Genomic DNA, 14,446 nt, shown 5'->3' with positions numbered 1-14,446 from the left:
GTGTCCTAGGACCACCACTCTTTCTCATCTACATCAATGACCTACCGAATGCATCACAGCTACTCAAACCCATATTATTTGCAGATAACATTACATACGTCTTCTCACACCCAAACCCAGCCACACTCGCCAACACTATCAATGCTGAATTGCAGAAAATATTTACCTGGATGATGACGAATAAACTTACCCTAAATACTGACAAAACCTATTTCATTCAGTTTGGAACCAGAGCTGCAAATGTTCCACTTAACATAACTCTAAATGGATCACCCATTACAAGACTCACTGAGGGAAAATTCCTAGGAATCCACCTAGACAGTAGCCTCAAATTCCAGACACATATACAACAAATTTCCAAGAAAATCTCTAAGATAGTAGGCATACTATCAAAGATATGGTACTATGTTCCACAATCAGCTCTCCTTGCACTGGCCTGGTGGCTAAAGCTCCCGCTTCACACACGGAGGGCCCAGGTTCGATTCCCGGCAGGTGGAAACATTTCGACACGTTTCCTTACACCTGTTGTTGTCCTGTTCACCTAGCAGCAAATAGGTACCTGGGTGTTAGTCAACTGGTGTGGGTCATATCCTGGGGGACAAGATTAAGGACCCCAATGGAAATAAGTTAGACAGTCCTCGATGACGCACTGACTTTCTTGGGTTATACTGGGTGGCTAACCCTCCGGGATTAACCCTTTCAGGGTCCGTCCCGTAGATCTACGGCTTTATGTTCAGGGTCCAAACCGTAGATCTACGCCATGAGCTCAGCTCACTCTGATAAACTGTGAGTGGTACATTTGGGCCTAGATATGAGAGAATACATCTATGTGGTATGTGTGCACCACATAAAACAGATCCTGCAGCACACTGTGTATAATGAGAGAAAAAAAATGAAATCATGATTTTTCGATTAAAACAGCAACTTTGCAGTGTTTTTTCGTATGTTTTTTATAGTTGTATTTGCGATTTCTTGGTCTCATTTGATAGAATGGAAGAAATATTACAGAAATAGAGATGATTTTGATTGGTTTTAGCATTGGAAATGGCTTGAAACTGAGCTCAAAGTAGCGGAAATGTTAAATTTTTGCCGATATTCAAGAGTAAACAAACGACCTCACACGTCTAATACACGTCAGCTGGTGGGTCTAATATACATTCACAAATATGGTGATGATATTTATACAATTATTACAGTATTGCATAACAGTAAATCTTCTATTTTTTGGTGTGAATAAAAATTCATTATGTGAATAAAAAATCAAAATGGAATTTATTTGTAAAGCCTCAAAACATAACTAATGAACAGAGGAAATGTTAGTTTAGTGCCAGGAATGCCTACATTGTTCATTCTGGACCCTATTTTGAAATTGGAATATTTTGAACTTTGTGTTAAATTGGCCAAATTAACAATTTCCGATCACTTTATTTTGTAGTTGAAACAGTTGACTTGGCAATTTCTTGTGCTCAGTCGATAGAATAGAAGTAATACTAGTGAAATAGCTAAGAATTTGGTTGATTGGAATAATGTAATTAGCCTAAAATGGGAGTCAAAGTCGGCAAAATCGCCGATTCGTAAATATCGCTGACACATCAAAATTCGCGAGAGCATAATTTCGTCAATTTTCCACCAAATTTCGTACTTTTTGTTTTATTACCTTCACAAAAAGATTCTCTACGATTTCATAAGAAAAAATAACAAATTTTTTTTTTGGAAAATTCTTGGACACTGGTGCGTGACTCCAGATTTGGGCCTTGGACCCTGAAAGGGTTAAAAATCTGAATAAAATCTTATCTTATCTCGCAAATGGAATTTGTGCATGGGGATCAAAAACATCAAATCACCTAAGGTCTCAAATAACCCAGCAAAAGGCTGCAATCAGAATGATAATTTCCCATTCACGACAGCATACTCCACCTATATTCAAAAGTCTAAATTTGCTCACCACAAAGAACATCCACACTTATTCATGTGCCTATTACATACATAGAACAATACACACAAATATAAACCCTCCACTCAAACTTCTCACCAACCTTAACAGGACACACAACCATAACAAAAGACAGATCTCTTTTTGATGTACCCTGTGTCCGTATCACACTGTAAAAACTATGCACATAAAGGGCCCCAAAATCTGGAATTTATTACCAGAACATACTAAAGTAACCAGGCCTGAAAATCAATTTAACTCTTTCAGGGTTTCCGACATAGTACGGCTTACGCACCAGGGTTATTGACGTACTAGTATGCCTAAATTCTAGCACCTTCAAATCTATCGAGAGAAAGCTGGTAGCTCTACATATGAAAGAATGGGTCTATGTGGTCAGTGTGCACAGTATAAAAAAAAATCCTGCAGCACACAGTGCGTAATGAGAAAAAAAAAACTTTGACCGTGTTTTTGGTTTAAAAGAGTGTCTTTGCACTGTATTTTCGTATGGTATTTATGGTTGTATTCTTAGTTTTCTTGGTCTCATCTTATAGAATGGAAGACATATTACAGAAATCGAGATGATTTTGATTGGTTTCACAATGAAAAGTACCTTGAAATTGAGCTCAAAGTAGCAGAAATGTTCAATTTTTGCCAAAGTTCAAAAGTAAACAAATCATGCCATGCGCCCAATACACATCAACTGGCGAGTCTAAATCTTTCACAAGTGCGCTGATATTAGTTATACCATTTCTACACTAATGCAGTAGTCTGCATAATAGTAAACCTTCCATTTTTTGTGAGAATAAAAATTCAAAGTGGAAAGCAAAAGAAATGTAAGAGGGGCTTGGAGATGTGACTAATGAACAGAGGAAATGTTATTTTTGTGCCAGGAATGTTTGTCTTGTTTATTCTGGACCCTATTTGTAAATTGGCATCTTTTGAAATTTGTGTGAAATTGGCAAAATTGCTAATTTCTGACCACTTTATTGGGTAGTTGAAATCGGCAAATGGGTGGTTTCTTGTACTCATTCGATAGAAAAAATGGAGTTCTAGCGAAATAGTTATGATTTTTGTCAACTAGTACACTGGAATTGGCTGAAAATAGACTCAAAGTGGGCGAAATTGCCAATGCGTAAACATCATCAAGACCGCTAACTTTGCGGGAGCATAATTCTGCAAGTTTTCCATGAAATTTCATACTTTTGGTGTCATTATGATCGGGAAAAGATTCTCTATCTGTTCATAAGAAAAAACATTTTTTTTTTTCCCCCCGAAAAATTTTCAACCCTGAGAACAAGTTTAGGAGAGGGCCCGTCGACCCTGAAAGGGTTAAGACTCTTCTAAAAAAAAACTACTTACTCACCCAGGACTAAACAATCAACACTCAATATTTAACATTACCAATAATTCTCCCAATTACTTAAATCTTAAAACTTCAAGACAACATACAGTAAATTGATCTTGTTTCTTATACACTGTAATGCGACAAATTTGTACAACTATATTCTTCAATATCGAAATGTTAAAATTTCATTGTTTCAAATACTCAACTGTACTTCATATTGTAAATTGTTTACACGAATTTTTACCACTGAACCTTTCATTGCTTGTTAATTTTAAGTTAATTTTAAGCCTGCCAATAATGCTCTGCATACAAGGAGCTTTTGGCATGTGTACGCAACTACTATAATTCCTTGTACAGCTATGTATCATGTCCAAAGAAACTATATGAAAGAATATGAATATGAAAATAATTATCTTAGTCCATATATTCATATTTGCTAGTGGTTTAACAGCAAGTTTTTTTTTTGTCTTTTGATAATTGCAACAGCTTATTTCTCTATGTGCCCCTTTATGAATTCAGTTATTGAAGACTGAGACACTTATGCAACATATGGGAATCTTTATTTAGGAAACATTTCGCCACACAGTGGCTTCATCAGTCCAGTACAAAGTAGAAAGGCATAAGGAGAGGAGGAGCTTGAGGTAATCAGTCCCTCAGCCTTAAGTCGATGTGTTCAGTCCATCAGTCTTGTAGAATGTACAGCATAGGGCCGTAGACATGGCTTATATACTGTAGTGAGGTGAGGCGAAGCAGGAGGTGGGGTCATAGTGGTATCATCCACTAGCCGAAGTAGGTCTTCGTCCAAAGGTTGGACAAGTGTTGAAGAATTCTTTGTAACAAGATCCCATGATGCTGCAGTGTCTGACAGTTGTGATGAATGGCAGCATCATGGGATCTTGTTACAAAGAATTCTTCAACACTTGTCCAACCTTTGGACGAAGATCTACTTCGACTAGTGGATGATACCACTATGACCCCACCTCCAGCTTCACCTCACCTCACTACAGTACATAAGCCACGTCTACGGCCCTATGCTGTACATTCTACAAGACTGATGGACTGAACACATCGACTTCAGGCTGAGGGACTGATTACCTCAAACTCCTCCTCTCCTTATGCCTTTCTACTTTGTACTGGACTGATGAAGCCACTGTGTGGCGAAACGTTTCCTGAATAAAGATTCCCATATGTTGCATAAGTGTCTCAATCTTCAACTTGTCGGTTTTTCAAACCAATCATCACAATTCAGTTATTGATCCTGATATCAATCTCTTATTGAACTGCACAAATGATCCAAATAGTAATTGCCATTAGTAGACTGCTAGTCAAGCTAAAACTCTACTCGGTGCCAACAAGAACATTACAATTTTCAACTATAATATTAGATCATTGAGTAAACACTATGATGACCTCCTTGCATTACTGAAGTCTCTAAATGCTACTATAATATTCATTATTCTTACTGAAACCTGACTCAAACAAGATTTGACAGACATATTTACCATACCTGATTACACAACCACACACAACTGCAGGCCTGACCAACCCGGAGGAGGCACTGCCATCTATTACTCTGATGAATTAGAATGTACTAACTCAACCTGCACAAGGGATGAAAGCGGCAAATATATAATAGCCAAATTCATGTCAATAAACCTTAAAAACCTATAACTGTTGGAGCAGTCTACAAACTACAACACACAAATACTTACACTTTTAGAAACATGATAACAGAGTCAGAGCTGAATAAACACCATCTGATACTTACAGGAGACTTCAACATAAACCTTATCCAAGCAACTGACCCTCCAGTAGCTGATTTCACAAACACCATGAACAACTACTTGTTGCTACTCTCTATAACTAAGCCTACGAGAATCTGAGACAAGTGCCTCATTACTTGACCAAATCTGGACCAACACGATATCCCCACTACAAGCAGATATAATCACAGACAACACTACAGACCACTACCCCACCTTTCTCATAACCAACTTATGTAAATTACCTCAAGAAACGAAGAAGATCTCATTTCACCTGCACGATGAGACATCGGCAGACAATTTAATATTAGCACTAGGTGACACTGATTGGCAGAGAGAGCTAGCTGACAGCAATAATATTGACAAAGATGTCAAAACTTTTTTACATAAAACCCTAAACCTCTACAACATTCATTGTATGATCAAAACGAAGCATATCACAGAAAAGAGACTAAACAGCCCATGGTTAACAAATAGTATCCTCAAATCTATTGATAAAAAGCACCAACTAGAAAAACAGTTCAGATTAGGCCTGATTACTAAAGAACTGACTAAACATTACACTTCAATACTTACAAAACTAATACGAAAATCAAAGCAAATGTATTACGAAAATAGATTTATTGAAATAAAAGGTGATATTAAAAGTGTACTTGGCAAACCCTCTCCAAAATTTTGGGCTCTAGGAAACCGTCTGGAAACAGAGAGAGATTAACTTAACTAGACCAGATGAATCTCACATACAACCTACAGACACGACCATCAAATTTAATGTCTTCTTCTCTACTATAGGATCAAATCTAGTAAGTCAAATTCCAAACTCAAATACCCAGCCGAACGAGTACCTCACTGGCAACTACCCTAATACAGTGGACCCTCCCTTTTAGTCATTAATCCATTCCAGAGAGATCGACGAAAACTGAAACCGGCGAAAACCGAAACCATTTTCCCCATAAGAAATAATGTAAATACAATTAATCAGTTTCAGACACCCAGAAGTATTAACAAAAAAAAATTTTTGTTTTAGCTAAATATAGATTTACATACAGAAAAGAATGACAAATAAATATAAAGCCCTAATAAAATGTATAAATGAACATTTACCTTTACTGAAGACTCTTGTTGGTGTATGGCAGATGGGGCGGAGGGCAGAGGGAGACGAGTTTATTGCTGGAGACGGGATAATATGCTTCAATATGATATTAATATATCAACTCTAATTTAATTAAATTCAAGTTTATTCTCTATAAGGGTTACAATTTGGGGTTTACAGGTTTTGGGTATTGTGTGGTTTACATGTTATAAAATATTAATTACAGAGGGGGCCACTAGGACACCTAGCATGGCTAGGCATTTTGAGCAGACTTAGATCAATTCTTAACATTAAATCCTTACAGATTATGGTATTAAGGCTAAGTGACTACATCATAATTTGTGAGTTTAGCAATGTGAATGCTTTTGTTTTGGCACAATACAAGGTGTCTAAATTGGAGTATCATAGACAAACTTATGACTAGTTAGGATTTATTATTTTAAGATTAAGATTAGTATTTCTGGGTTTATAGTCAGTGGGTGGGTGAGTGTAATTGTGAACCACCAGGTGGTTATCATGTAGTTAGTTGTCAGGGTGGATCAGGGAGATAAGATGCTTTTTAACTGTAGTTTTGAAAGTGATGAATGTGTCTGCAGTTCTAGAGTTTTCAGGTAGGGTGTTCCAAATTTTAGGTCCTTTGAAATACATTGAATTTTTGTAAAGGTTTAGTCGAACACGGGGAATGTCATAGAGATGTTTGTGTCTGGTGTTATGCCTGTGGATCCTGTCACAACTATCAACAAAGCATTTTAGGTCAAGGTTAATATTGGAATTTAAGGTTATGTAGATATAGATTGCAAAGTAGTAAGTGTGGATGTTCTGAACAGGGAGTAAGTTTTGATCTATGAAGAATGGGGGGGGTGTGTTGCCAGGAATGGGATTTAGTGACTATTCTTACTGTGGCTTTTTGTTGGGTTATTATTGGCTTTAGGTGTGTTGCTAAAGTTGAACCCCAAGCACAGATAGCATAGGTGAGGTATGGATATATAAGTGAATGGTATAGTGTGAGAAGGGCAGTTTGCGGTACGTAGTATCTTATCTTGGAGAGGATCCCCACCGTTTTGGATACTTTTTTTGTTATGTGTTGGATATGGGTGCTGAAATTTAGGTTGCTGTCGAGGTATAGGCCAAGGAATTTGCCCTCATTATGTCTGGCAATTAGAGTGTTGTCGATCTTAATGTTAAGTTGCGCAACACCTGCTCTGCTACCAAACATAATATAGTAGGTTTTGCCAGTGTTAAGTGTAAGTTTATTGGCTGTCATCCAAGTCGATATTTTGATCAGCTCCTTGTTAACAATGGTGTTGAGGGTGGCAAGATTCAAATTCAAATTCAAAATTTATTCTCTATAAGGATTACAATGCTAAGTTTACAGAATTTGTTTATTGTGTGGTTTACATGTAGTAAAATAATAATTACAGAGTGTACCACTAGAACACCTAGCATGGCTAGGCATTTCGGGCAGACTTAAATTAAATCTTAAGTTTAAAATATTACAAAATTATGAGGTTAGTTGGTATTATGGCTAAGTGACTAAATACGTACTAGTTTGTGAGTTTAACAATGTGAATGCTTTTGTTTTGGCACTATACATAGTTTCAGTATTGGAGTATCACAGGCCAACTTATGACTAGTTAAGATTCATTATTTTGAGATTGAGATTGATATTTCTGTTTATGGTCAAATGGGTGAGTGGAGGGTTGGAGATGACATAAGTCGTGTCGTCAGCAAAGAGAATGGGTTTCAGGTGTTGGGATATGTTTGGAAGATCATTGATGTAAATGAGGAAGAGCAGGGGTCCAAGGACACTCCCCTGCAGAACTCCAGTATCAAGTGGCTGTATTGATGAGGCTGTGTCTTTAATGGTGACATACTGATACCTATTAGAGAGGTAGGATTTAAAATATGCAAGCGCATGGCCTCTTATACCACAGTGGTCAAGTCTGTGGAGTAGGATGCCGTGGTCTACTGTGTCAAACGCTTTTCTTAGGTCAATGAAAATTCCTAGCAAATATTCCTTATTTTCCAATGCTGTGTAAAGCAGGTCCAGCATTTTTATAATTGCATCATTAGTGCTTTTATTTTTCCTGAATCCAAATTGGCAGGGGTTGAGTATGTTTTGAGATGTTATAAATGAATATAGTCTCCTGTGCACGAGTTTCTCGAAGATTTTGGATAGCAATGGTAAGTTTGATATTGGCCTATAGTTGTTTACGTCTGTAGGGTCACCATCTCTATGTATTGGTGTAACCCTTGGTGTCTTGAGTAGTGTCGGGAAGGTGCTAGTTTCTAGTGACTTGTTAAAAAGTAATGTAATAGCATGCGAAAGGACATGGGCCGCTCGCTTGTACAATAATGGTGGGACGTGAGACAGATTCCCCGAGTTATTTTTAAGTGACTTTATGATCGCGGTGACTTCCGTGGGCTCAGTTGGTACAAGATAGAAGGAATTCAGGAAATTCCCATCTAGGTAGTCCCTGGCACGGGCATTGGTACGTGGGATTTTACGGGGGAGATTAGATCCTATGTTTGAGAAGAAGTCGTTTATCTTGTTAGCTGTATCAGTGGGATGCAGTGGTGTTTCATGAGGGTTAGTTAGAAAAATATTCTTGTTTTTTTCAGTTTATGGGTCCCCAGAATCTGCGAAAGTGTTTTCCAGGTCTTTTTTATATCTCCTCTTGTGTCAGTGAATCTGCTGGAGTAGTACAGTTGTTTGGCTTTTTTTATTAGTTTGGTGAGAACTGTTGAATATTGTTTGAGAATATCTTTGTGTATTAAGCCCTGTCTACATTGCTTTTCATATTGGTGTTTCTTATCAATGGATTTCAGAATGCTGCTGGTTAGCCATGGGCAACCAAGCCATTTATTCGTGATCTGTTTCGTTTTTATAGGACAATGTTTGTTGTATAGTCTAAGTATTTTGTTAAGAAAAATGTCTGTCCAATCATCAATACCATTGGCATTGGAAAATTCTGTAGGCCAGTCAACAGTCTCTAGGTCTGCTGTGAACTTCCTTATTGAGGCCTCGTCATGGAGTCTAAATGAAACTTTGTTGTATTCGAGTGGTGGCTTATTAATGTTTATTAAGAGGAAGGTTGGATAGTGGTCAGTAGTGCTGTCTGTGATTATCCCTGATTTAAGGGGGGCTAGTATATTGGTCCATATGTGGTCTATTATGGTTGCACTTGTCTCAGTCAGCCTGGTTGGTTTAGTTATTGTTGGTATGAGAAGTGTTGTTCATATTGTTGATGAAATCAGTTACAGTCTGATCATCTGGTAGGCCAAGGTTGATATTGAAGTCTCCAGCTAAGAGAAGGTGGTGCTTATTCATTTGTCTGTTTGTTATTAGTGACTTTAGATTCTCACTGAAGTTTGGGATGTTTGTGTGGGGTATCCGGTATATGGCACCGATTGTTATAGGCGTCTTGACGTTTTTTACAGTAAAATTAGCAAAAATGTATTCCCCATATTCATCACTAAAGCAATTAGTGTTAATACAAGATAGTTGGTTAGAGTAATAGATTGCAGTACCACCCCCAACTTGGTATGGTCTGCAGTTGTGGATTGCTGTGTATCCTGGTAGTAGGTAGGTATCAACTGTGTCCTGCTTAAGCCAGGTCTCAGTAAGAATAATGCAGGAGAAGGGTGTCTTTAGTGACTCAAATGTTGTTATTGTTGTGGTGTCGCCTTGAGCGGTGGTGAGAGGGGAGGTAGCTGGGCCAGCGTCCTCCTGGCTACACTTGTTGAATAGTTGATTTTTCAATGTTTCCTTGCTGGCCTTGGTGCTGTTTCCTCTGAGAATGCGCCTCATAATACTACAGGAATTGTTGTAGTTAAGAAGAAGTTGTAGTTATACAAAGCTTAGGGTTGCGTTGTTCGGCTGGCAGCAGGGTGTTGCTTTGGGTTTGAGGGCAGTCTTCCTTTGATCTCTATTATTTTCGCTTTGTAGGTTTCACTGTTGGTAATCTTTGGTCATTCTGGGTGCTACGTTGGGTAGTGCAGTTTTGCTTGTAACTAGGTCATCATAGAAGCATTGGTGGCTCTGATAGTTGGAGAAAGGTACGGAGCTTGGAGGTCGCTGCTGTTGCTGCCGCTGCCGCTTTATCTAACACAATTCATCTAATATGACATAATAAACAATATTAATAACACAGAAACAAGACAAACTCTAGAATGAATAAAATGTCATTATGTTTGTCATGAGTGGTGTTGTGTTGTTGTTGGGTGTATAAGGGCCACTGAGAGCATAAGTGGTGGTGAAGGCGGCGGCACAGGTGGCTGTGTTGTCAGTAGCCCTATATAACTCCAACAACATTGGAGGAGCTAGGTTCATGCTGTCCTTTTTCTATTGATTAATCGCTTAACTTACTTGCTACACTGTTAATGCTACACTTTATCACTGGCTGGTGCTATAGCCTTTATCGACTCGTGCTGCTTTAGTACCATATATATCACAGAATCACTGAAGGCACATTCTTCCCTCGCTCTTCCTCCTCTACATTGGTACTTTGCTATGATTTCTTTCTTTAATTCTATCGTGTTTCTCACTTTCTTTACCAAACGGCTGGCACTAGGAGCTTTCTTTGGGCCCATGGTGGCTTATTTAGCAGTCACACACAATAAACAAGCGCCAAGAACAATGGATTAGTATTACGAAATGTTTCATATGACCTCGCAGGATATGTTCACTCACCAAGAAACAAAGCGACATTGCATCAGAATGCGTGTGGGAGGCGGCTTTGTGTGCGCACTGGGCACTGGACAGGTTCCGTACCATCGACGAAAATGGAGGAAATCAACGAAAACAACCAATATTTTGATGAAAAAAATCGGCGAAAATGGAAATTGGCGATAACGGAGATCAATGAAAAAGGAGAGTCCACTGTACTCTATTTCTAGCTCCAACTAATTCTACTAAAGACTCACTAGTCATTAATCATAAAAAAACAAAGCAGGAGATATAGATAACTTGCCACCATTCATATATAAAACAGCTGCACATGAGCTGTAACCCATTATTACAGCATTGTTTAACAAATTTGTGGAGTCCTCAACCTTCCCATCTATACTCAAGACAGCAAAGGTCACCCCCATCCACAAAGGAGGTGATCCAACTGACTTGAACAACTACAGACCCATATCAAACTTGCCCTTACTTTCCAAAATATTCGAAAAAATAATACACAAACGACTTTACTCCTACCTTATATCCAACAGCATACTTAACTCCTGCCAGTTTGGGTTTAGACCAAAAACAAGTATGAATGATGCTATTATACAAATGCTTGACCTAATATATACAGCTCTGGAAAAAAATAAATACCCTCTGGGGTTCTTCATTGACCTACGGAAAGCAATTGATCCAGTCGACCACAATCTCCTTCACCTATAACTAAACCATTACAGCATCAGAGGACATTCCCTTGATAGCCTAAAATCCTATCTAAACGACAGACACCAGTATGTACATGCAAACAGAGTCAACTCCACTATCCAGCCTGTAGCTGTAGGAGTACCCCAGGGTAGTGTCCTAGCCCCACTCCTCTTTCTCATCTACATCGATGATCTCCCAATGCATCCCAACCCTTAACCCTTTGACTGTTTTCGACGTATAAATACGTCTTACGAGCCAATGTTTCTGACGTATATATACTCAATAATTCTAGCGGCTTCAAATCAAGCGGGAGAAAGCTGGTAGGCCCACATGTGAGAGAATGGGTCTGTGTGGTCAGTGTGCACCACATAAAAAAAAATCCTGCAGCACACATTGCGTAATGAGAAAAAAAAAACTGATCGTTTTTTTGGAATAAAACGCCGACTTTGAGGTGTATTTTCGTATAGTATTTATCGTTGTATTCGCGTTTTCATGGTCTTGGGTGATAAAATGGAAAACATATTACAGAAATAGAGATGATTTTCATTACTTTGACGATGAAAACGACCTTGAAACTGAGCTCAAAGTAGCGGAAATGTTTGATTTTTACCAATGTACAGGAGTAAATAAATCACACCACACGTCCAATACACGTCAACTGGGGAGTCTAATATTCTTTCACTAGTGCACTGATATTATTTATACCATTTTTACAATAATGCAGTAGTCTGCATAACAGTAAATTTTGTATTTTTTTGTATGAATAAAAAATCAAAATAGAAAGCAATAATAATATAAGAGGAGCCTAGAGATGTGACTAATGAACAGAGCATATGTTATTTTAGTGACACGAATGTCTACCTTGTTTATTCTGGACCCTATTTTGAAATTGGCATCTTTTTTAGTTTGCGTGAAACTGGCCAAATTGCCAATTTCTCACCACCATATTGGGTAGTCCAAATTAGTAAATGGGAGGTTTCTTGTACTCATCTGATAGATAAAATGGAGTTCTAAAGAAATAGCTATGAGTTTGGTCAACTGGAACAATGGAATTGGCTGAAAATAGGGCTCAAAGTCGGCAAAATCGCCGATACGCTTATGTCGCCGAGACCGCTAAATTCGCGGGAGCATAATTCCATGAGTTTTCGACCAAATTTCGAACTTTTGGTGTCATTACCATCGGGAAAAGATTCTCTATCATTTCATAAGAAAAAATAATTTTTTTTTTTTCAAAAATTGAGCGACATAGAATTACAGTTTCAGAGAGGGGTCTGAAACAGTCAAAGGGTTAAACCAGTCCTATTCGCTGATGACATTACTTATGTCTACTCCCATTCAAACCCGGCTGTGCTTAGAAACACTGTAAACAACGAGCTGCTAAAAATACATACTTGGATGATAACCAACAAACTCACTCTCAACATAGACAAAACATACTTCATCTGTTTGGCAACAGAGCCTTATCCCTTTCATGGTTGACAGGTCTTCTCCCAAACTTGTCCTCAGGGTCGAAAAATATTCATAAAAAAAAAATTTCTTATGAAATGATAGTTTTTTTTTTTTTTTTTTTGGGGGGGGGGGAGGGAGTATTATAGGCCAAAAAAATTTTTTTGCGCTCAATATTTACTGAGATATGGAGGTGTAAATTTGGCAGAAATTGAACTGCTTACAGCAACGTCGCTGACTGCCAGTCACCCGGTAATAGTTTATTTTGTTTTCTCTACTTCTTTTTATTTTTTAATATTTTATTTTTTCAAGTAACTTTTATGGTCTCTGAGACCAATATAAAGACTATTTGGTATATATTCACTTATTGTATACTACACAACAACAGCACAAACTTTACTGTCATTATATTGTTTACAAAACATGTTTACACAAACCAACAATAAAAAATGTTGTTTACTACTATTTTTCTATCATATATACACAGCCACTGGACAGGTTCCTATAAATGCAAGAGGTTCTGAAAGCTTGCACCAGTGTGTCTTGTGTCACAATGATGCATCATACCACCACTCACTAACCTCAATGCCTTCCACAACACATCCCTTCCTCCCCACAAACCTACCCTCCTCCTTTCCTTCCTTCCTTCCCACCTTCCCTTCTTCCTACCTACCTTCCCTCCTTCCTACCTACCTTCCCTCCTTCCTTCCTCTCATCTCTTCCTTCCTGCCTACCTTCCCTCCTTCCTTTCTTTCTTCCTTCAAGTAACTTTCATGGCCTGTGAGTCCAATATAAGGTATACTGAATGTATATTCAATCATTGTATGCTACACAATAACTGCACAAACAGTCATTATAAGTTTACAAAACATGTTTACACAAACCAACAATAAAAAATGCTGTTTATTACTATTTTTCTATCACATATATACACATATAAAGTCACTGGACACTTCCCAGAACTGCTACAGCTTCCGTTAAGTTCCTAGTTGTTGTGTGGGGGGTGGACTTGTAAATATGCTGAGTCACCGGCATAATTAGTGTCACAATGGCAAATCACACCATCACTCACCACCCTCACTGCCTGTCAACACCCATCCCTTCCTCCCCACCCCACCAACCCACATGGAAATAAGTCGCTGTCTGAATTTTTTGGGTTATCCTAGGTTGATGGTCTACTTCCTCCCTTACTTCCTCCCTTCCTTCCTTCCTTCCTCTTATCTCTTCTGTCCTTCCTCCCTTTCTTCCTACCTTCCTTCATCCTTCCTTCCTTCTGGTTTCCTGGGCACTGCTTTCGGTCACAAACTCCTCAAAACAATGAAATTCATCTTCACTGGCACTTCCATCTGTGTTTGAACTGTCACTTGGGAACAAAAGAGCCCCAATTAGCGAAGGAGTGAGGAGTTTCTTAGTGCTAGACATGGTGAACAAGGTGTAATAAAATGGCTTTCCCAAAATGCAACACTGGGTCCCCTATTTTTTTTGTACCGCG

At 38.3% G+C, this 14,446-nt stretch overlaps 1 protein-coding gene across 4 annotated transcripts in view; it reads right to left on the bottom strand.

Moving 5' to 3' along the window:
- Positions 1–14,446, bottom strand: part of LOC128687410 (uncharacterized) — a gene marked incomplete at its 3' end in the record, with an annotated part of 165,677 nt that overhangs the window by 90,220 nt on the left and 61,011 nt on the right. For 3 of the 4 annotated variants that reach the window (XM_070092752.1, XM_070092755.1, XM_070092753.1), the window contains 1 exon segment: positions 6,146–6,211. In XM_070092752.1, coding sequence (XP_069948853.1) covers positions 6,146–6,211 — 66 coding nt within the window. 4 annotated transcript variants of the gene reach the window in all.

The sequence above is a fragment of the Cherax quadricarinatus genome, chromosome 40 (genome assembly GCF_038502225.1).
Source record: "Cherax quadricarinatus isolate ZL_2023a chromosome 40, ASM3850222v1, whole genome shotgun sequence".
NCBI classification, from domain to species: Eukaryota; Metazoa; Arthropoda; class Malacostraca; order Decapoda; family Parastacidae; genus Cherax; species Cherax quadricarinatus.
The sequence above is the reverse complement of the archived record's forward strand: the minus strand, read 5'-3'. Positions and strand labels throughout refer to the sequence as shown.